Source organism: Polypterus senegalus, chromosome 18 (genome assembly GCF_016835505.1).
Source record: "Polypterus senegalus isolate Bchr_013 chromosome 18, ASM1683550v1, whole genome shotgun sequence".
In the NCBI taxonomy this organism is placed as follows: Eukaryota; Metazoa; Chordata; class Cladistia; order Polypteriformes; family Polypteridae; genus Polypterus; species Polypterus senegalus.
This window is the reverse complement of record NC_053171.1, coordinates 17048924-17073560: the sequence shown is the minus strand read 5'-3', so window position 1 is coordinate 17073560 and position 24637 is coordinate 17048924. Positions and strand designations below refer to the sequence as shown.

General features: G+C 39.8%; 1 protein-coding gene across 2 annotated transcripts in view; it reads right to left on the bottom strand.

The window, feature by feature from the left end:
• tmem62 (transmembrane protein 62) overlaps positions 1 to 24637 on the bottom strand; it is a 49483-nt gene that overhangs the window by 14109 nt on the left and 10737 nt on the right. The window contains exons 3-9 of one of the 2 annotated variants that reach the window (XM_039741293.1): positions 23206 to 23343; positions 19624 to 19669; positions 10953 to 11094; positions 9094 to 9218; positions 6403 to 6525; positions 1619 to 1774; positions 1363 to 1522 (exon numbers count right to left, since the gene is read on the bottom strand). In XM_039741293.1, the coding sequence (XP_039597227.1) occupies positions 1363 to 1522; positions 1619 to 1774; positions 6403 to 6525; positions 9094 to 9218; positions 10953 to 11094; positions 19624 to 19669; positions 23206 to 23343 (890 nt within the window). Of the gene's footprint in view, positions 1 to 1362; positions 1523 to 1618; positions 1775 to 6402; positions 6526 to 9093; positions 9219 to 10952; positions 11095 to 19623; positions 19670 to 23205; positions 23344 to 24637 lie in introns of those variants that run through there. The other variant, XM_039741294.1, reaches the window with a different exon arrangement.

The window sequence follows — 24637 nt, the reverse complement described above, 5'->3', positions numbered from 1 at the left end:
ACAAAGACACATTTTTCCTTGATTTACTTCTTCGCTCCATAGTTTAAAATGACAAATCAAACAATTTGGATGTTACTGAAGTGAGCAGTGCAGATTTTCATTTCACAGTATTTGCATACACTTTGGTCACAGCGTGTAGAAATGACAACACTTTTTCTACATGCCATTTCAGAGCACCATGATGCGTGAGACAGCGAGACGTGAACCTTCTTATATTCTCACATTGTCACACACAGGGGTGTGAGAAACAGCAAGATGCACAGCTCGCTCTAGCATACAGTGGTATTAGAAAAATAAGTCCCAACGTGTTCTCGCTGCGTCTTGTCCACCTTGGCGTGAGAAGAATCAAGCTACATGGCTCTCTTATCATCACTCCCATCTTACTCTCAGCATGACTTGTACAAGAGGCTATTTCTGTATCTACTGCAGGTTTGTGTTACCATACACAGATATGCTACAATTCATCTGCTTTTCATTTATGGATTTTTACTGTATATACAGTAATAGTAGTAGTAATACTGTCACGTGTACAGAGTACAGCAATGGACACAATGAAAAACAAGTGCATTCTGCTTTAAGGACAACATTAGGGTTGTCTAGGGACGTGTTACTGTATTATGCCATTATGGGAATCGACATGACTTGCTGTCAGCATTAAACAACTTCAGTTGCTGAATATCTTTAATTATAAAGTTGTCAAATTCTATAATTAGGAATCACACATTGTGATTAAAATTGTTAAAATTAAATATGCCACAGAGTTGCTTTATTTTGGCAGCCAATGAGCTTGTATAACATGGGGGGAAAAAAAAGAGTAGCATTGCACAACACAAAATCAACAGCCTATATGATAAACACAAAACATCAATCAGATATCTCTGCTGTGTCCGAAGTTCAATGAGCTTCACCTGCGTTTCCGCTGTCCAAATCACTTTCTCGTCTTTATTTCTGGCAGCCATCATTTTTCGTTATTATTTTGGTTCACTGTATGCTTTGCCCGTCCAGTTGAGTGCTCATTGAATGTTAACTCTTGCAGAATCAACAGCCTACCTCTACAACTTGCTACTTACAACGAGAAAAATCAAACCCGCTTGGTTTTCCTGTAGTGAGTTAAAGAGTATTGGAGAGGATGTTAAAAACAGTACGACTCAATTGCTGGGGATGTCACCATAAGTGAGTGCCATAGGCACACTGTGACGATCAACAACTTTCTAAGACTTTCTAAGATTAGGCCAAGACTGACAATCATAGGCAAAGCAACATCATGTTAAACTAGTTTAAAGATATATGCAGGAGGCACAGATTCAAAACATATTTAAGAAGCAACTCGAACACTTCTCTGAATCTTCCGACACCACTTACCTCCACTTTAACTTCAATATAATGCAGTCCCTTGATATAGCTTTTCGGATCCCATTTTAGAGTAAATAGAGACTTGTTCACGGGTTGAGCATTTCCCATACTTTTTCCATCAATTTCTACATGCACAGCAGTTATTGGTGCTTCTGAAAATGCCAGGACCCTGAGAGGAAATACAAAAGAAAATTACATGGCTGCTTAAACCTAATCCTGGAGTAGATCTGTGTGGTTGACATACTACTGAAGTATTATTTATTACCTGATGTGTGTAGAGTTCCGGATTTTTCCCAGTGGCTCCACCACAGGATTGGAGTACAAAGCTGACTTAGGGTTGGTGATAAGGACTGCCGGCCACTCTTCAAAGTTCAAGTCTGCAAAGCTAAATAGGTCGTGATCAAATGCCAAGATACGATATCTATTTCAGAAACAAAGAAAACCAAAAACAGGATTTGTTAATAACAGAAACTTTTCATATGTGATAATAATCTATACATAGTTAGGTCCATAAATATTTGGACAGAGACAACTTTTTTCTCATTTTGGTTCTGTACATCACCACAATGAATTTTAAATGAAACAACTCAGATGCAGTTGAAGTGCAGACTTTCAGCTTTAATTCAGTGGGTTGAACAAAACGATTACATAAAAATGTGAGGCAACTAAAGCAACACAATTCCTTTATTTCAGGGGATCTAAAGTAATTGGACAAATTAAATAACTGGAAATAAAATGTTCGTTTCTAATACTTGGTTGAAAACCCTTTGCTAGCAATGCCAGCCTGAAGTCTTGAACTCATGGACATCACCAGATGCTGGGTTTCCTCCTTTTTAATGCTCTGCCAGGCCTTTACTGCAGCGGCTTTACTTTCAGTTGCTGTTTTTTGGTGGGCCTTTCTGTCCGAAGTTTAGTCTTCAACAAGTGAAATGCAGGCTCAATTGGGTGAAGATCAGGTGACTGACTTGGCCATTCAAGAATTTTCCACTTCTTTGCTTTAATAAACTCCTGGGTTGCTTTGGCTGTATGTTTTGGGTCATTGTCCATCTGTATCATGAAACGCCCAATCAATTTGACGTCATTTAGCTGGATTTGAGCAGACAGTATGTCTCTGAACACCTCAGAATTCATTCGGCTGCTTCTGTCCTGTGTCACATCATCAATAAACACGAGTGTCCCAGTGCCACTGGCAGCCATCACACTGCCTGACTCCACCGTGTTTTACAGATGATGTGCTATGCTTTGGATAATGAGCTGTTCCACACCTTCTCCATACTTTTTTCTTGCCATCATTCTGGTAGAGGTTGATCTTGGTTTCATCTGTCCAAAGAATGTTTTTCCAGAACTGTGCTGGCTTTTTTAGATGTTCTTTAGCAAAGTCCAATCTAGCCTTTCTATTCTTGAGGCTTATGAGTGGCTTGCACCTTGCAGTGCACCCTCTGTATTTACTTTCATGCAGTCTTCTCTTTATGGTAGACTTGGATATCGATATGCCGACCCCCTGGAGAGTGTTGTTCACTTGGTGGCTGTTGTGAAGGGGTTTCTCTTCACCATGGAAATGATTCTGCGATCATCCACCACTGTTGTCTTCCGTGGACGTCCAGGTCTTTTTGCGTTGCTGAGTTCACCAGTGCTTGCTTTCTTTCTCAGGATGTACCAAACTGTAGATTTTGCCACTCGTAATATTGTAGCAATTTCTCAGATGGGTTTTTCTGTTTGCAGCTTAAGGATGGCTTCTTTCACCTGCATGGAGAGCTCCTTTGACCGCATGTTGTCTGTTCACAGCAAAGTCTTCCACATGCAAACACCACACCTCAGATCAACTCCAGGCCTTTTATCTGCTTAATTGATAAGACATAACGACGGACTTGAACACACCTGCCCATGAAATAGTCTTTGAGTCAATTGTCCAATTACTTTTGAGCCCCTGAAATGAAGGGATTGTGTTAAATAAATGCTTCAGTTGCACATTTTTATGCAATCGTTTTGTTCAACCCACTGAATTAAAGCTGAAAGTCTGCACTTCAACTGCATCTCAGTTGCTTCGTTTAAAATTCATTGTGGTGATGTAGAGAACCAAAATTAGAAAAAAGTTGTCTCTGTCCAAATATTTATGGACCTAACTGTATAAAAGCCAAATACCACTGACTCACTCATCACTAAATATCCTGAACCATGAGGACTTGGGACTGTAGGTTATTTGGCCCACAGGTGCTCACTAAGAAACGGTTTTAAAAATCTCGTGGTCCAAGCACGAACTTTCTTATAGTTTTTTAGACCTGTTTGTATGTCTGTCCGCTTTTCACGAGAGAACTACTTAATGGATTTAGATTGGGTTTTTTTCTATAATTTGCTTGAACATTCCGTTGATTTTGTGAGTTTCTCATCGCACTAAGTACCATAGTTCGCTTGCGGTACCAATTTATTTGCACAAATCCGAGACTGAGGCTGCGGGCCGAGGGGAGGGGGACAGGGCCCTCCTCACTTACGCATCTGTCTCGGGGTGTAACCTTAACTCCGCTTAGTTAATGAACGAGAGAACTACTTAATGGATTCAGATCTTTTTTTTTCTATAATTTGCTTGAACATTCCGTAGTTCCATAGTTTCTTTTGCAGGAGTGATATATTCGCGCTAATCTGAGACAGAGGCTGCAGGCCGAGGGGAGGGGGAACAGTGGCATCAGGAGTAGAGAGCCAGGCAGGGCAAAGCCGCGGGGGATGGCTAGTACATTATACAGGTTTCATTTTCCATCCATCCATTTTCTAACCCGCTGAATCCGAATACAGGGTCACGGGGGTCTGCTGGAGCCAATCCCAGCCAACACAGGGCACAAGGCAGGAACCAATCCTGGGCAGGGTGCCAACCCACCGCAGGACACACACAAACACACCCACACACCAAGCACACACTAGGGCCAATCTAGAATCGCCAATCCACCTAACCTGCATGTCTTTGGATTGTGGGAGGAAACCGGAGCACCCGGAGGAAACCCACGCAGACATGGGGAGAACATGCAAATTCCACGCAGGGAGGACCCGGGAAGCGAACCGGGTCTCCTAACTGCGAGGCAGCAGCGCTACCACTGCGCCACCGTGCCGCCCCAGGTTTCATTTTGTTTTTTGTAAAATTCAAACAAGCTGATCGTTTTCTTTCAGAGATTTACATTCAGAGCCTTTAAATGAAAAGCCAGGTTTCTTTATCACAGCACAATTCAAACGTCATGCTTAAGATAAACTGGTGAAAATCTCAATGGACAGTTTGGGGAAACTTTCTCATCATTCTGTATGCTTTCCTTAATATGCTCCTCAATATTCAGTGCTTTGAAATTATCATTCTTCATGGTGCTAAAGATTTATAAAATGTTTACACCTTGAATAAAATGACAAAAAAAACACTGTGGATAAATATTCCGGTCTGCAAGATATTCCTGAATGGCACAATGTCAGAACAACAGCTGTTTGACATACCGTATATACTCGCGGATAAGTTCTCCTGTGGGGCTTGATTTTACTGTATAATTTCTGCTATTTTATAATGTCGGTCATATAAGTCGAATGCGGAAAACTCACACTATTGGTCCAAGAGATTATGACATGCTAACGCCCATCTGAGAGAGTAACCACGGAGAACACGGCCTTTTTTTTTATGTATTGTGCCTACATGACCACACAGTAATACCCAAACTATTCCGAAGTGACGTTTGGACTGCTTTGTGTTTTTTTGTATCTCACACCCTCATACACCTTTATCGTAAGAACATCACTTATCTACGATGGAGTGTTCGATCAGAAGAAAATATGAAGCTGGTTTTAAATTAAAAGTCATTTAAGCGGCGAAAGAAATTGGTAACTGTGCTGCTGCAGCAAAATTCAATGTGTCTGAGAAACTGGCACAAGACTGGAGGAGGCAAGAAGATGTAAAAAAAAAAAAAACATCAAGTGTCGCATTTTTGAACGGGCGTGTATGTCGGGTTCTGATCTTATGATTGATTTTTTGGGTTTCAAGGCCCGACTTATACGCGAGTATATACAGTATTTACCTTTGCTAACCAGATGAGCTATGGAGTTGGAATTGTGAAGATGGAAGCAGTTATTGGGTTACCTGCCGAGATGCCCATTTCTTCTGGTATTCGGGAACCCTTAATTCGTCTCCCTAACAAAATTAAATCCTTGACTTTCTTGCACATTTCTGTGGAAGTTGCTTCCAAGGGACATCCAGTGTGAGGGCCATCTTCAATGAACTCTTTACCCCCATTTAAACTCTTATTCCAAAATTTTACTTTGTAGGAAAATGAGGGAGACTCACCATTAACTACAGTCATGTGTTCAGAGAACTTTTTTCGCTTTATCCCTTCTTATGTGAGAAATTTTATCACTGAACGTTGCTCCAAATCTAGCATTTTCTGGCTTGATTCACACAAGGACTCTCCTGACATCCTGTCTCTTGGAATATTAGACTCGCACTGAGCCACAACTGTCCATGAGTAACGTTGAGACATCTCACAACATGGCCAGATTTGTTTCAGCTTGCTTGCTAATTTCTTTCATAATCAGATAGATAAATTATTGAACATCCCTTGTATCTCGGCGAAAAGTAAACTGTCTTGACAAATTTCCTTCAAGAATAAGTTTGTCACATTTCAAGAAATGTTTGTCCAACGGAAAGCAAGTTGTTTATTGCAGACAGACATGGGCTATAATAGATTCTTTATGCATTATGTGGGAACATCCCTAAGAAATTGGATGATTACCTCTGGATGGCACTGTTCTTGGTGTAAATATCATAAGTGTAAACACTGACATGGGCCTCTACAAAATGTTGTGTACTTCTGCATCTCCAAACCAATAATCCGCAGGTGACAAGAGTTTCAAATGAGTAAATAAGAAAGACTTTCATCACCCACTACTACTCTCACTTATATAACCACCTATCTAATTAGATATGAGTTTCTAATCTATGTGCTAGTTGAGAATTACACAGTCTGGTTGCACTGAAAAATGCATTTAAATACATTTAAAAAAAAAAAAAAGAAAAAAAAAAGTATTGACCTCCTATTGTCCATCCAATCTCCAAGCTCTAGTTCCAGGGTACCTTGTGAGTGACGGCTGTGTAGAACTGGCATTAGGCCTCGAAATGTGTGGAGGTGTCCACAAAGATATGCCACTGCTGAGCTGAAATGCAAAAAGAATGTATTTAACCACAAACTGAACATGGTATTGAATAATTAATATGAAACTTAACATTTACAACTTTGGTAAAATTTGATTCAGTAAAAATCAAATAATATCTTCCAGGTCATAAATTTTTAAAGTACAAAATAAGATTAGAGTCTGTTAGTCAATTTTACTTTCTGCTATTTGTGAATTATCCTTTGGGATTAAGAAAGAAAGAAAGAAAGAAAGAAAGTATATATGCATGTATCTATCTATCTATCTATCTATCTATCTATCTATCTATCATATAGTGCCTCTCATATCTATCTGTCTATCTATCTATCTATCTATCTATCTATCATATAGTGCCTCTCATATCTATCTATCTATCTATCTATCTATCTATCTATCTATCTATCTATCTATCATAGTGCCTTTCATATCTATCTATCTATCTATCTATCATATAGTGCCTCTCATATCTATCTATCTATCTATCTATCTATCTATCATATAGTGCCTCTCATATCTATCTATCTATCTATTATATAGTGCCTTTCATATCTATCTATCTATCTATTATATAGTGCCTTTCATATATATCTATCTATCTATCTATCTATCTATTATATAGTGCCTTTCATATCTATCTATCTATCTATCTATTTATCTATTATATAGTGCCTTTCATATCTATCTATCTATCTATCTATCTATCTATCTATCTATCTATCTATCTATCTATTATATAGTGCCTTTCATATCTATCTATCTATCTATCTAGTCAATCAGTTTTTACGGACCTGATTTTGTGAGGGATTACAGTCCTAAAGCTTAAGATACAGTAATAAAACCCTGTGGTTTTTCTGATGTCTTTGAATTTTATCAGAGTATTTCACAGTCAAAAACAGAAATAAAGCAGTGTGTTCCCATTGAAGTCTGGCCTAGCAATAAGCCATAAAGAGGACATAGCGACATTAACACAAGACCACACAATTCTTAGTGATGGATGGACACATATTAGGGTAGCCCCATGGGACAATGACTGTCTTTCATCATTTTCTACTTATTTTCTCCCAAGCTTAACATACAGTGGGTATAGAAAAGAATCCCTTCATTCAAAATATTCCCTTTTTTTTTTTTTTGCTTTATGGCCTTAAATGAAATCACACAAAAAATATTTCTTCCCAGCTTTACTTACTCAACGCAATCTATAACATCCAAGTGAAAGATATTACGGCTACAATTCAGAAAAATTATAAAAAATCAAAAACATCTTAATTATAATTGCTCATTTCTTACAAGCATTTGTTTAATCAAAAAAAAAACACAAATGTCACAAACAACACACGGCTGGCTATATTTGTATTTTATATGCTACAAGAAGGTAACTGTCTCAAATCAATGAATGTGATTTATACAGCACAGATTATGTAAACTAGAGTATAAACAGGAACAACAAACTTTACAGCTCAGTTCCACTAGCATTGCTATTACATCCGGGCATAGCAACTGAAACGCTGGCTATGTCCACACTAGTAAGTTTTCATATAAAAATAGAGTTTTTAAATGATAACAATCTTCGTCTGCACTAACATTTTCACATGTATCTCTGCCCACAATAAAACAATTGAAAACACATACATCATAGCTATTCACATACTACACTCGAAACAGGAAGAGGTCGTCTCTTTCTTGAACAGATGGTAGCACAACTGGTAACAGGATTTATCACAAAAATGTAGCAAATGGTGAATGATTTGCCTTTTGTACATGCATGCAGCATTTAAAATCTAATTTAGATGCATACAGGTAAGCAGCACGACAAGCACCATGGAAAGTATCTTTTCTATATTGTCACACACGTGTGCATGGGGGGCAGCTGAAGGGCTTAGAAAATACTGATTATACATCTGCCCAGTGGGGAGCGGGGTACGCTGACGCTCTTTCTGAGTTCTCTGCAGGTCTTACCTGGGAAATCCCACCAGGAGCCGCCATTTCCAGGAAGGACACATCACTTCCGGTTCCGGGCCCAAGGATGAGGTCACTTCCAGTTCCGGCCCAGACGACGACATCACTTCCGCCCTCTGTACTATAAAGCCCACTGCCTTTGCTCTGGCAGGCAGTTCTGTTTTGGACTCTGTTGATGTACCTACTCTTATAATGCCTCAAATACTTTTGCAGCCAGGATACCGCATTAAACGGGTGGCTGCCCCAAACCTTTCCACGCCTCAAGTCTCTACTTATTACAATATGCACTCTGTTGGAAAATGGATTTCTTCCATGAAGGGTGACCAATCAGCGAATCAGACATGGTAATGAGCAGGATCCAATCAATCAAGCGCCATTTAAACACAAACCAATCAGAGTGAGTATTTTCAGAACTCTCTTTTTCCACCCATCCACATTGTAACATCGATCTGTTATTTTCAGAAATATATGGCTCTGCCGAGAGTTTCCAAAAGTCTCTGATTTCAAGGGTTTGTGTGGACAAAAGGTCAAAATTGAGACTAATGAAAACACAGTTATGTGGATGAAGTTTCAGTAATATTTTCAATGCGTTTTTCATCAATTTGGCCTGCTTACCTCATTACCTCTCTTATTCCTGGAGATGGTGAGACAATGGTGGATGTTGTGTAATGCCCAAACCAGACAGAAAGGTTGCTGCTAAAACTTTTCGTGGCCAGATCTGAAAGCTCTTGCATCTGTGTCTGTAAAATACAATGAAACATTATGAAGAAAATATTAGGTTAAATTATAGCAAATGTAATTTGTAAAGAAATCTTCATTGCTAAATGGCACAATTTGTCAGCTAATTACTTATGTCACTGTTGGATTATGTAGGCTTGAGAATATTGTGTCTTCTTAATACTTAACCACGCACTTGTAGATAAGCATGGTCTTGCTAATGAAGGAAATCCGGAAAAAACAGAACATTTTATATGATAAAAGGTCAGAGTTGGCATAGTGTATGCATATATAATAAAAATAATTATATACTGCATCTATATATATAGGCACAAACACACTGGGATGAAGAATTATTGGTTCATACATACATTGTGCAGCCTTCTCTGTTTAATGCATTACAGAGAAATCATGGAGACTCCCTAGAGGACAGGTTTTGCAGATCTTTGATTTGCTTACATCTCTGCTCATGGACTTGCATTTTTAACTCAGATGTAAAGTTTTCAATAAGATTTAAGTCATCACGACTGAGATGACCATTTTGACGACATGATTTTGTTTCAAATTGCTTTGTTGATTCTGGGGCAGATTTAGAGCTACTGTGCAGAAAGAAACAAATGACAGCCGTGTTTTCAGTCGAAATATCCTGAAGCTTATACCCTAGAGATGCCAGGGCCAGTGCCAGTCAAACACCACTATAGTGGTAGTCCGTTGCTATTATTTCACTTGTTCATTGCAAGTGTCTTCATTGTCCTGATGCCAAAAGTACTAATATTGTAAATGGCCAGAAAGGTCTATTTTGGCTTTATATGACCTTAGCCTTCGAGTTCCAGTCAAGGTGCCAATGGTATTTTGTCATTTTCAGCAGGCTCTATCTTTCTTTCCTCTTATAAATCTTTTAACAGTCTGTTGGCACAGACATATTGTCCAACTCTTCATGCAACCAGACACACCGTAGCTCTCAAAATATGATCCTGAACTTTTTTGTCACGCTGAGCGGCTGACAATATATCCTTATATTCTCTTCTTTATCAGTATACAATTACACTGACACTTTTAGACTTTGTGATTCTGCCTTATTAATTCTAATGGTGATATTTACTGTATGTATATTTCCATGCATTCCCTGATTGGTGAAGATTAATAATCATCAGTCTCTTTTTATTTGTCAGTTCTTTTTCTTTTTCCATGGCAAAAGACAAGAAAAGGTCCTCATGTGTTGCACATCACTTTATTGTACCCTGGTGTGAAGCGTGAAGTCCAAAACCTTCCTTGGTACTAGCATGTATGTAAGTTGATAGAACTAAAAATACATTTATAGAATTAAATCTTAAAAAATACAGTTCATTATGCGTGCTGTTTATTTCATGCAGCTTGTTTTTCATCTTATCGCATGAACCAGTAATTCTTGAGCCCACTCTATCTGGGTATAACAAATCATCTGATGAATAATATGTTTAAATTACATATTCTCAACTGATAATTACGATATTAAGCGGCAGGATGTCTAAATCAAATACAAATACCCCACTTAAAACTGTAAACTATACAGATATCATTTGTGATTTAACAATGTTCCTCACAACATCAAGTATGTCATAGCTACTGAGGTTTTGTATTGTTTTTCTAATGTCACAGACCATCTGCTAAATATCCCAGCTTCCATGGCTATGATACAATCCAACAAGACCCACAGTAGTTTCTACTGAAATAAAATATCAAAATACAAACAGAGCGATCACCATCTTGGCATCTACCTTGTTCAACATTCCAAAGAAATTGTATGGCTGCTTCAGCCCAGGTTTGAGTGTGGCGTCAACACAGATAAAAGAGTAATTTCCAAAATGTGTTTGGTGAATATAATGAAAAGAGCCTTCTTTCTGATGCACTGAGTATTTTCTACAAAACAAGACCAAGAGAATAATATACATCATTAAACTAATTATTTTATTGTTTGACATGCTTTACCAAAGACAACTGCAGATAATGCAGTGCTGACATCTAAAAAAATAGAGTTCTGTTAATATTGTGTATAAAATATTAGGAATTAATACATACCTATCATAAAACAAAAGACCAGCCCATACTAATACCTAAACCCACTTAATCCTAGGCCGGGTCGAAGAGGGCTGGAGCCAATCCCAGCAAGCAATGGGCACAAGGCAGTAACAAACCAATGAATGCTTATCATGAAAGAAAAAAAAAAAACTTCTAATTGAGACAAAGCAAAAAGATATGAAAACAACCATTTTCAATCCACATTCTCTCTACTTACTGTTTTTGTTAAATTTCAGATTCACTACCTGTTCATTCATGCAGCACTGGCACAATGTTTTACAAAACGGAGAGAAAAAGGTCTGCTTTAAAAAGAACAGGCTGGCAGCTCTTCCAAATCACACGGTTCCTTTCGGACTTAAGCTCTCTTAAAAGATAAGTTTGGCATTTTTCAAGTCCAAGTTATTTCCTCACAAACACGGTATATATGCATTTGTCGTGCGGAATTGTGTTCTAAAGTTAAACATCTATATATATAATTCACTAAGGCAAGACACCCATGGAAAGCACGCCAGAAGGGGCGTGGATTCACTAAGCCGCCAACGAGTAAGACACTTATGGCGCATGAAGGGAGGAGCCACGCCCACCAACTCTAAGACCATTGGATACGACGACAACTCGCAGAGCCACGCCCACCAACTCGGACGCGACGACACAGAAAAAACGGCGTCATTTATATTCATCTGTCGTAGAGGCCACATCCACGTTGACTGTTCATAGAGGCATGTTTCTCGTGGAGGTGAGTCGCCATATGCAGCGTGTAAAACGGTTTGCGAGCGAGGGGTATCCCATGGGATCCTTAAAACAATCCTTTACAATTGAGATTAAAACACAATGAAGTAAGCAGTCTTTAAAAACCGAGTTTTCAGTTATGACGCACGACCGCGTGCACCATAGCAAACTGTTTTACACGCTACATACAGCAATTCGCGCTACTACTGTGGTCGGGTGTCTTGGTGGATTATGTATAGAAAAGCAGCCAAAACCGCACAGAGCAATGAAAAGTATATGTGAGTCACAGGTGCATGTGGACTGTGCAAAGACAACAACGACTCAAGTGACGAGTTGGGGGTGGGCACATGAGCAGGCAGGGTGCGATGGCGGTCCGCCAGTTTTCAGTCATGGACGATTGTGTGTTGGTTCGTTCCGTGCATTGTTACAATGTTGCTTTTCTTGCTGATTCATTACATTACCGATTTTTCAAATGTTAATTTTCTCCCCGTGCTTAAAAATCATTAAAAAACTGGCCTGATTATGCGGCGTGTTGGCTAGTTTTGTATAAATTTCTAAAAAAAATGCATCGCCTATCCTGGCACTTTACAACAGAGGGTAATGGGTCATGGGATACTTCACTGATTCACTAAGGGTGAATCATCCTGTCTTCTGATTGAGCTCATTTTACCAAGAGGGTGGTTTGCATTGGCTGCTAGTTGGAAAGTCAGTGAATTTAAGAAGGCAAAAATGGTTGACAGGACCATACAATTTGAGAAACACTGCATTAGCTGACCATAATGAGAATATTATGAGTACTGCCACCAGATGTTGTCACAGATGTCTGGGGTTCTTACCTGGCCGGGATGCCTGGAAGGACTGGAAGGGGACATGTATAGCTTCCAGGCCACGAGGGGGCAACCGCCCAGGGCTAAGAGAGGATCGCGGGAAAAGAAGGAAAAGATTTCAACCTGTTGGGACCCGTGGCCACCGCCAGGGGGCACCTTAAGCCTTGTTGGACCCGGAGAACTGTTACTTCTGCCACACCACGCAAGAAGGCAGATGAACCTGCCAGGGACGCCCGGAGTGCTTCCGGTGCAAAGGGCAGCACTTCCGCCACACCAGGAAGTGCTGCCGGAACGCCGTCATCAGCCACCTGGAGCACATCCGGCCGGGAATAAAAGGGGCCGCCCTCTTACAGTCGGGGAGCTTGAGTCGGGAGTGGGAGCAGGACGAAGCTCCCAGGAGGAGAGTAGAGGCGGCTAAGGACTGTGATAGAGAGGTCAGATTGTGGTGATTTAATTGCTATATGCACTGTGTGTTGTTTGGGACTGTGAACCTGGTGTTTATTTATGGAAAATAAACGTATGTCTTTTATAAAGATGTGGTCTCCGACTGGTGGTGTCCGGGAAAGTCTCACAATGTATAACATTGATCACTGTGAGCTGGCTGGCAGTGCAGCACTGCATGGCTAACTTGCATGCATTAGTGGCCATGTGCCCACCTACAATCTCAAAACAAGCCTTAATGGATCCCTCCCCTATCTCTATCTCCTTCTCATGTAAGAATGAGGCACCATTAAATAATAGCAAAATATTATTACTATTTACAAAGAATTTCTTTCTTCTGGATGGAAGAAAAAAGAGCAAAGTATCTGCATAGGATCCTGGAGCCATGACATCAAATAATGGAACAAGCCCGTCCCATGCTGCTGTTTCATGGCATGGCCAATATGTGCCCCAAGATTGGAACTCTGTGAACGCAATAATCTATAGTTTATTTACTTATTGCTATTTGGTGGTTGTTTGTTGTATTCTGTTTGTTGTATTTGTTCTATCTTTGTCTTTTGTTATTTGAGGCACGGTGGCAGTGACCACATTTCTGGCCACAATAATCGGTGCAGCATAGTTGGCAGACGTTTCCCTAACCTACAGGGTCACTTAAAAGACCATTGCACCATTACAATCCACTCAAAACTAGTCCAGTGTCTCCTTCCCCATTGACTGCAATGCACTTTGTGGAGTTCAGCGAAGTTCACAAACATTTCTATGATTTCGCCAAACTTGCTGCGAAGTGAATTACACAGGATTTGCTCATCGCTATTCAGCAGTAATAACCGACTTCTCATTAAGAAATTCAGTTTCCTAGAGTGATGTTACTCAATTATGTTGACCTCTTTTGTAAGTCGCTTTGGATAACAGCGCCTGCTAAGCAAAGAAATTTAAATGTAAATTGGTCTGGAACAAAAGTCTGCAACCACTACAACCCGCCAGCTGGAAACGAGACTGCAGACCCCTGTTCTAAATATGACTCCGCTTTAGCTTTGCATAGTTTTAAAATGTAGCAGTGTAGTTGAATTCACCTATACAGCAGGGAAAATAAGTATTGAATATGTCAAAGTTTTTCTCAGTAAATATATTTGTAATGGGGCTGTTGACATGAAATTCTCACCAGATGCCGGTAACAACTCAAGTAATCCACACATAGAAAGAAATCAAAACAAATAAGTCCATAAATTAAGTTATGTATAATAAAGTGGAATGACACAGGGGAAAAGGTGGTGCAAAAGGGCATGGAAAGCCAAGAAAGCAGCTCACATCTGTCAACCCTGATAGCCCCCTACCAGCAAATGAATATCAGCTGGTTTAGGCCTAATTGATGGCCTATAAAAAGGTTTCTCATTACCAATACGTCACACAAGAAGCATCTCATGATGGGTAAAAGCAAAGAGCTTCACAACCTTATTGTTGGTAACAGCTCAAGTAATCCACACATACAACAAATCAAAACAAATGAGCCCTTAAATTAAGTTATGTGTAATGTGAACATGCAAGTACCATGTTCTAGTTTGAAGTAGTCTGAAACAATGTTGTTAATGCTAACTGAAGTTTCCGGATTGGTATATAATAGCTAGATCCATACACATATGTTCGGACGAAAAGTTTGAGGTAGAATTTTATTGTCTCTGGCTTCTATAAATGTTGCTAATGAAAGGGAAACTGACTTAATTGAATTTTTTTTTTTTATAAATTCAGCAGAGTAGCCATCAGGGCCTGCTGCTTTCTCACCCTGAAATGAGTTGATAGCATTTAGTAATTCTGAGAGTATCAAGAGGTTTGTATATCCAGATCCTCTGCACTGACAGTAATGCATCAAAAAAACACCATCAGATTGTGTCTTGTCTTCTTTAAACGGAGTAGAATATAAGGACTTATAGTAGTCTCTAAATGTACGCATTATATTTTTATGGTCAATGATTTTATCTCTGTCTGTGCTGGTAATTACTGATACTGCATTGCGAACTTCCTCTCTGTCTGTCTGTCTGCTTTTCACAAGAGAACTACAGTGATCCCTCACTATATCGCGCTTCGACTTTCGCAGCTTCACTCCATTGCGGATTTTAAATGTATGCATGTCTAAATATATACCACAGATTTTTCACTGGTTCGCGGATTTCTGCAGACAATGGGTCTTTTAATTTATGGTACATGCTTCCTCAGTTTGTTTGCCCAGTTGATTTCATTCAAGCACGTAATTGGCGGATGGCTGAGAAGCTACCCAATCAGATCACGTATTACGTATTAAATAAAACTCCTCAATGATACACGATATGCTTCCCGTGCGGTGCTTCGCACACTTAAAAGCTCTAGCAGCACGTATTGATTTTTGATTGTTTGCTTTTCTCTGTCTCTCTCACTCTCTCTGACATTCTCGGCTCCTGACGGAGGGGGTGTGAGCAGAGGGGCTGTTTGCACAGAGGCTGTTTGCTTAGAAGATACGGACGCTCCTCTAAAAAATGCTGAAAGACTACCTTCACATTGATCCCTTCATTGCGTGCTTTGCATACATAAAAGCCCAACAGCACCTATTGATTTGTTGATTGTTTGCTTTTCTCTGTCTCTCTCACTCTCTCTGACATTCTCTGCTCCTGACGAGCACTCCTTTGAAGAGGAAGATACAGTATGTTTGCATTCTTTTAATTGTGAGACGGAACTGTCATCTCTGTCTTGTCATGGAGCACAGTTTAAACTTTTGACTAAAGGGTGTTATTTCATGTCTAGAGGGCTCTAATAATGTTAAAAAACGTATTTAGAAGGTCGTAAACAGGTTTTCTATGCTCTAACTGCGAAAATATTAGATTTATAAATAAAGAATCCTACTTCGTGGAAATTCATTTATCGCGGTAGAGTCTGGAATGGATTAACTGTGATAAACGAGGGTTTACTGTATAACTGTGCGGAGAATATTTATAAACAGTGTGGGAGAGTTTATAAGGGCTTAAAATATATAAAAATAACCATACAAACATATGGTTTCTACTTCGCGGATTTTCAACTATGCGGGGGTTCTGGAGCATAACCCGGGATCGAGGAGGGATTACTGTACTTAACGGATTTAGATTGGGTCTTTTTCTATAATTTGCTTGGACATTACGGTTGACCTCTCATCGTGCTAAGTGTTATAGTTCACTTGCAGGAGTGATATATTCGCGTTAATCCAAGACAGAGGTTGCGGGCCAAGGGGAGGGGGAAGTATGACGTCAGGAGTGGGGAGCCAGGCGGGGTCCTCCTCACACGTACCAGCCTCGGAGCATACCTTGCCTCTGCTTAGCTGATGAATGAGAGATCTACTTAACGAGTTTAGATCGGGTTTTTTTCTATAATTTGCTTAAACATTCTGGTTGATTCTGCGAATTGCCTCTTCATGCTAAGTATCACAGTTCACTTGCAGGAGTGATATATTCCCGATAGTTCACCTGCTGGAGCGATATATTCCTGCTTTTCCAAGACACAGGCTGTGGGCCGAAGGGAGGGGTAAGCGTTACGTCAAGGGTAGGGAGCCGGGCGGGGCCCTCCTCACTCACGCGCCAGCCTCCGTTTAAGTCGCTCTAGCGATTTTTGCTCTTTTATTCCGCCTGGGTGTGGACATTAGTACAAAACAGGAGTCATTTAGCATTTCTTGAAAGTCCAAACATGCTTAAATTTCACTTTTAACATATGTATAAAGATTTCAAGCAAAAGAAAAAGTGGTGAATGGAAACAAAAGAAAAGTTCATGTTAGACTCTTGGAACAACTATTTCCAGCACATTTTCTTTTCAATTAGTTAATACCATAATATTTTCAAATCCACTTGATTCAACCAAGAGTCACAGGAAGCCATAACTTTTCCTCACAGCACTGCAAGCAAGGCTGGAAGCAACTCTGGGTAAAATACAAGTCCATTGCAACTCCCTCATTTACATAACTATGCTCCAACTCACACAGAGCCAATTTGGAATTACCAGTCACCCCAGCATGTATGTCTTTGGGATGTTTGTAGAAAGTCCACCCAGGCAAAGAACAGGGGCAGCATTCAGTCCAAGAAAACTGGATCTGAACAGCAACAGTGTTACCCACCAGACCACTGTGCCACCCTCGTGAAGTAAATCTAACAGCTAAAATGATCATGTGCTTAACCACTATTAATCTGGGGGTTTAAATTTTCTTATTCCAAGTTAAGGAGGGCACAATTATGCTGCTTTCCATTTGCCTTGGAAGTCGGAGCTGAGAATGACATCACACCCGAGTTGAGTGCATGTCAGTAAACCATTTGGAAAACCAATACGGATGCCTCCAAGAAAACCTGTTTTGCTTGCTCTTTTGGAATACAAACAACTAGTGAACAAGTCAATAACAAAATATTGTGTTTCCCCAAAAATAAGACCTACTCCAAAAATAAGCCCTAGCATGATTTTCAGGATGCTCTGTAATATAAATCCTACCCCCAAAAATAAGCCCTCGTCAAGATTATCAGCTGAAAGGTAAGGTGCCTATGCCCAGGTTTATACTTCACGCGATGCGATGCGATGTGACGCGTGTGCCCGAAACATCCATTAAATTCCGAGGACACCTTGCCACAATATCTCTGAAAAGGATGTTTACTAATTACATCCATCAATCCGGAGATGCACCCAGTCCAGCATCGGCTCTTTGCAAGGTGAACACAAGCACACACATACACTAACGTCATTGTAGCTACACTGTGGAAACCACCAGAAAAACATGCAAACTCCAGGCAGGGAACACAAGGGATATGACTACTTACTGCAAAACAGCAGCGCTACTGCTCTGCCACCGTGCCACCCCTATATATATAACTATTAACGGTATTCATTATTTAAACAAAGTTAACGATTTATCTGTAAATGTAACATACAGGGTGGTCCAGATCTAATTATGCAACTTTTAATGCAATGCAGGAAAACAATATAAGACAAAAGAATTGTTCAAAATATCTTGTAATAAATGAAAATAGACTTACATTGAATTAATTCACTGATTTCGCTGCCATCAATCAGCAACAAAAAGTATTTTTTGTGAATTCTCTATGTAATAAACTTAATAATTTATAGCGTAATGAAAATTGCATAATTAGATCTGGACCACCCTCTACATATTTGAATGCATTTCATCATGAAAGTGATATCAAGTATAAATCTAACGATTCTAAATGTGCAGAGAGCTGGAATATATAAATGTGATGTGTTCTGTGTGATGATTTATTGCTGCTTGCCACTGCTATCAGGTCAGGAGGAAAAACCAGAAGTGGTAGCGATTAACAACTGGGTCGGTTTTAGGATGACGTTTACGACGCTCTACTTTAATGATAAAGTAAACTACGAGGTTAAAGTGGACATTTTGAGATTAAAGGCGAAACATCCACTTTAATCACAAAATAGACCTTCTCACCATGTCCCTAATTTTTTTCTCTGTGGCTCAAACACACTGTTGTACATTCTGATGCTGTTGTGAAGGTGCAATAAAGATGGCACAGAAGATGGTATGTGAGACTTTTAAAATGTATCGTGTCATTACGTTGGGGAATATGCAACGCTTGACTATAAAAGCAACATGAATACATTTGTATGTCGGTATTTTACTTCACCACGTTGAACCACTCATCAAACATCGAAGCAGGCACATTGATCCTGGAGGATCCTAAAAGTGGCTGGGGTAGCAAGAAATTCAGGCTGGAATTCAGGGTTTGAATGTGGAGAGTTATGACAATATTCCAGAAGAAGATGACATGACTGTATTTAGATAAATGTATATTGTTGTACATGAATAAATATAAGACGTCCCCTGAAAATAAGCCCTAGTGCATCTTTTGGAGTAAAAATTAATATAGGACCCGGTCTTATTTTCGGGGAAACAAGGTATTATGTGGTATTTTGCATATCCAAACACCGTAGCAACATGTCTACGGATAGAAGCTGATTTAATGAGACACAAATAGACAGCAGTGCTAATAAACAGTATGATACTGCAGCTTTCCATTCTGTGGATGTGCGGATGCAGCCATCTAGTATTTCGAGGCCGAGGTTGGTGAGACTCTCCCAACTTTCCGACTAGTGAGGCTGTTCCAGTTGAATTCCAGTTTGAAATTCCGACTTCCCAGTTCAAATGGAACACAGCAATTAGTCTCCTTTGAATATTAGAAGTGATTTCATAGCACTTTGCAGTTGAACTCCTGCTTTAAGACAGGCTTGATTACACACCACTTTGACAGACACATTTTATATCACAAAAACATACATGTAAAATTGAAAGACTCCACCTTAAAACTCCCTTCATGGAAAACAGATCAAAACAAAAAAGAAGAAACTGACAGTAAAGCTTTACCTATAATAATTGCTGACACTGTCAAGAGAGAAAATGTTGAAGGTATCTGCAAAGAAAGGCATTCAAAATTTGAAACGATTAATCTGAAGACATCACCCTGAAAAGAAAACAAGATGAAAGCCTTCATGGCCAAATGAACCTTGTGGAGGCTATAGAAATATAGGCAGTAAATGATATGCTTTCTGCATGAGAGAAAAAAAAATTACAAATGTACAAGGTGTTAGACATTTAAAAAAGTAAAGCACTGCAGCTAAGTAAATCCACCCCTCTGCTGAAACGCACCCTTAAGTGCTGTTAGATATTTATTTTCTTTTTACAGCCCTCTTTTACTGTTAGTGTAAATGAGACTAATAAATAACCACTTCAGCTCTGTTAGAAATTCACTGTAAGCTTCTTTTCTGAAGTCCAGAGACACTTCAAAACAAATGACTGTAACGTACTCTAGACCATTCCATGAATATTTAAAAAAAATTGATAGGTACGAACTTTTGATTTTGCCTCTTTTTATGTTCTTTTTTTTTTAACACTTCTGTTTGAGATTTCTTTCCCCATCAGCTTGCTGGCAGTAAAACCCCATCCATTTTCTTATTCATGTTTCCAATTCATGCTTTTAGTCCTGCCATTTTTGCATACTGAATCTAATTAGCAGGTGCTTCTGAGTCACTTAACCATATTACACCGCGTTAAGCCTACAAACTGCCATAACAATTATATTGAAAATTTGAAAATGGTGAAAAACAGAGGCCAAAACCAGGAATGCAGTACTTTTAACAAGCAAAAAGCTCCTATGACAATGAAAACGTTGGCACAGCAAATTCAAAAGGACACGAGAAACCTGGTCAAACCTCAGCCAGTGGTAAAACAACTAGAAAATCTCATGTTTGTCTTTGTGTTCTAAAACAAAGCTTGTGATCCACAATAGTTCTTTTTACACAATGGTACAATAGTTTACACACAAAGCACAAGTGCAAAGGTACCTACCTGTATGTTAAGCTTAGTAATGATGCGGTTTTCACACACTAACAACATAAATGTATAAGGCTGCTACTATTTACCAGATAGTCTCTTAATAAATATGTGTTCAAAGAAAACAAATGTGTCATTAATCTGATTCACTCAAAAACCAAACAAATTTTTAAATTATCTCAGTTATACTGCTTTGAAAAGGCAGCACAAAGAAATTCACTTATGACTTTTACTGGCATGGATTTATTTTCTACTGGTTGGACTATATTAATTTCTAGAAAATATATATATTATATTTCAAAACATATACATGTGTGGTCTTTAAATGGCATACTTGCTTTCATTCCCCTGAGGCTCAAGCCAGATTATATGTCCATGTGGCATAACTTTATAACTAATAAACCACCTGTGAAAATATTTTTTTTTTTTGTAGTTATATCTGTCTCCTTTTTCCTGGTAGGAACTTTATGGAACCCCCAGCCTACACTGGCAAAATACAATTCTAAAAAAGATAGATAGATAGATAGATAGATAGATAGATAGATAGATAGATAGATAGATAGATAGATAGATAGATAGATAGATAGATAGATAGATAGATAGATAGATAGATAGATAGATAGATACTTTATTAATCCCAAGGGGAAATTCACATTCATATGCCAGGCCAACATGGAATACATTCACCTGCAACTAAGGCAAGCAAACTATAAGCATGACTTTATACTATGCTCAATTTCAACTTCACACTACAGGAGAGATGGCAGTGGAGTTTTTAACCAGATTGTTTAATGGAGTGCAGAAGATATTTAAGAATAAGGGGGATGTGCAGGACTGTAGTAACTACAGGGGGATAAAATTGATGAGCCACAGCATGAAGTTATGGGAGAGAGTAGTGGAAGCTCAGTTAAAAAAGTGAGGTGATTAGTGAGCAGCAGTTTGGTTTCGTACCAAGAAAGAGCACCACAGATGTGATGTTTGCTCTGAGGGTGTTGATGGAGAAGTTTAGAGAAGGCCAGAAGATGTTGCATTGCGTCTTTAAGAACCTGGAGAAAGCATATGACAGGGTGCCTCGAGAGGAGCTGTGGTATTGTATGAGGAAGTCGGGAGTGGCAGAGAAGTATGTAAGAGTTGTACAGGATATGTACGAGGGAAGTGTGACAGGGGTGAGGTCTGCAGTAGGAATGACGGATGAATTCAAGGTGGAGGTGGGATTACATCAGGGATCGGCTCTGAGCCCTTTCTTATTTGCAATGGTGATGGACAGGTTGACAGATGAGATTAGACAGGAGTCCCCGTGGACTATGATGTTTGCTGATGACATTGTGATCTGTAGCGATAGTAGGGAGCAGGTTGAGGAGACCCTGGTGAGGTGGAGATCTGCTCTAGAGAGGAGAGGAATGAAGGTCAATAGGAACAAGACAGAATACATGTGTGTGAATGAGAGGGAGGTCAGTGGAATGGTGAGGATGCAATGAGTAGAGTTGGCGATGGTGGATGAGTTTAAATACTTGGGATCAACAGTACAGAGTAATGGGGATTGTGGAAGAGAGGAGAAGAAGAGAGTGCAGGCAGGGTGGAGTGGGTGGAGAAGAGTGTCAGGAGTGATTTGTGACAGACGGATATCAGCAAGAGTGAAAGGTAAGGTCTACAGGACGGTAGTGAGACCAGCTATGTTATATGGGTTGGAGACGGTGGCACTGACCAGAAAACAGGAGACAGAGCTGGAGGTGGCAGAGTTAAAGATGCTAAGATTTGCATTGGGTGTGGTGAGGATGGACAGGATTAGAAATGAGGACATTAGAGGGTCAGCTGAAGTTGGACTGTTGGGAGACAAAGTCAGAGAGGCGAGATTGTGTTGGTCTGGACATGTGTAGAGAAGAGATGCTGGGTAGACTGGGAGAAGGATGTTAAGGATAGAGCTGCCAGGCAAGAGGAAAAGAGGAAGGCCTAAGAGGTTTATGGATGTGGTGAGAGAGGACATGCAGGTGATGGCTGTGACAGAACAAGATGATGAGGACAGAAAGATATGGAAGGAGATGATCCGCTGTGGCAACCCCTAACGGGAGCAGCCAAAAGAAGAAGAAAGAAAGAAACTACAATAACAGATATTGTATACATACTCATCATAAAAGATTACCATTAGCATATACATTGAAATTATCCCTTCAAAATTAAATAAAAGAGAGGGATGACTATAAAATCCTACCTTGTAAAAATAATGATGGTTTATAAAGCATTTTTACTGCCAAATTCTTTTAAATTGTACTTATTCTGACTATTGTTTGCCATTCCAAACATCAGAAATGCCAGATATTGTACTGATGAAAAATATAAATCAAGTCTTAGCAGCCTGATAGCAAATTATAACAGATAAAAACTCAAGAATGGAAAAACATCTTAAAAGCCCACGCTTACATGCTGTCTGCCCTGTTGCTGAATACCCAATAAAGCGAGCCCAATGTTAATTGGACCCTGCTAATGAAAACATAATAGCCAGAGTTTTATTCCAAGACTGAATAGATTGCTTAGTTTCATAAAGAATCTACTAAATAAGAAGACAAGCGCTTGCACAAAAGGAAATGGGAAAAATTAGCTTGGTGTAGCCTGTGTTACCGTGATTCCCCCTTATGTCAATCCACTTGGTTTTCTCCAACACCCTTGATCTCTTTAAGATATTATTATAAGCCTGCCATTCAACTTCATACTGCAGAGATCCCATTTTATTCTCCGTCTTTGCGTCTGTTAGATCCCCTAATGAGTCAAAAAGAAAATTGCAAACAGTTAAAACAAGGTTCTTAAGGTTAGGCAATTCATAACTGATTATATCTTGTTTTGCAAATGGCTAAATGTGTTTAGCGATCCCATAAGTTTTTATTATCATTCTCTCATTCTGCCACTCACCGTTTTTCTTCACTACTAGGCAGTGTGTCACTACCCACCCCGAGTCCTGCACAGTATGTGCACAACAGTTAAAACAGAAATTAAAACATCACCAGAACACAACACAGGTTTAAGGCTCAAGCGCTTCCTTTTATATTGTGAGATTTCTGAATTCTTTGGGACCCTTCCTAATGGAGCGACACGTGTGTTGCCACATCTACTGGGGGCTGCTTGCCTGTTACCAAGGCTTTCACGGGTTCACAGCACCATAGAAACAACTGCAAGTTCACCGCTGCCACATGCAAAGTGCCTGTCACCCGATGGGGGATGCAGAGTGGTCCCGACCCTGCCCCTTTTGCTGCGTCTGTGTATAGTGGAGTGGTAGATCCTGCTACAATAAATAACCTTGCTGTTCCTGTATCGAGATGAAGAATAAAGCTGGTTTTGCTAAAGTACTGAGACTCAGCCTCATCTTTGGGGTGCAAGACAGTGACTCACGCATCACAATATAATGCAAAATAAGAGTCTGAAGATACATGGAAGGCTGAGCAGGCTTAAAGTAAAGGTCTGGCATGTTGATTTTCAGGGGCTTTCCAGGTTGAGCTTATTATTCAGAACTGGAAATCATATTTATGAAAACATTATACACTATGGGAGGTATTTTCTGCAAAAATGAAAATGAAATAAAATGAAAATGCAATCTGTCTTTTGCAATTTCATTTTCAAAGTCTGCACACAAAAGTCAGTCAGTCAGTTTCCAATCCGCTATATCCTAACTACAGGGTCACGGGGGTCTGCTGGAGCCAATCCCAGCCAACACAGGGTGCAAGGCAGGAACCCAACCCACCGTAGGGCAGACACACACACACCAAGCACACACTAGGGACAATTTAGAATCGCCAATGCACCTAACCTGCATGTCTTTGGACTGTGGGAGGAAACCGGAGCACCCGGAGGAAACCCACGCAGACACGGGGAGAACACACAAACTCCACGAAGGGGGGACCCGGGAAGCAAACCCAGGTCTCCTAACTGCGAGGCAGCAGCGCTACCACTGCGCCAACTGTGCTGCCCTGCACACAAAAATGCTGCAAAAATTCCCCAAGTAATTGTAAATTAAACATAAACCACTTGAAGGAACTAAATGCCTAAAATATAAACCTTG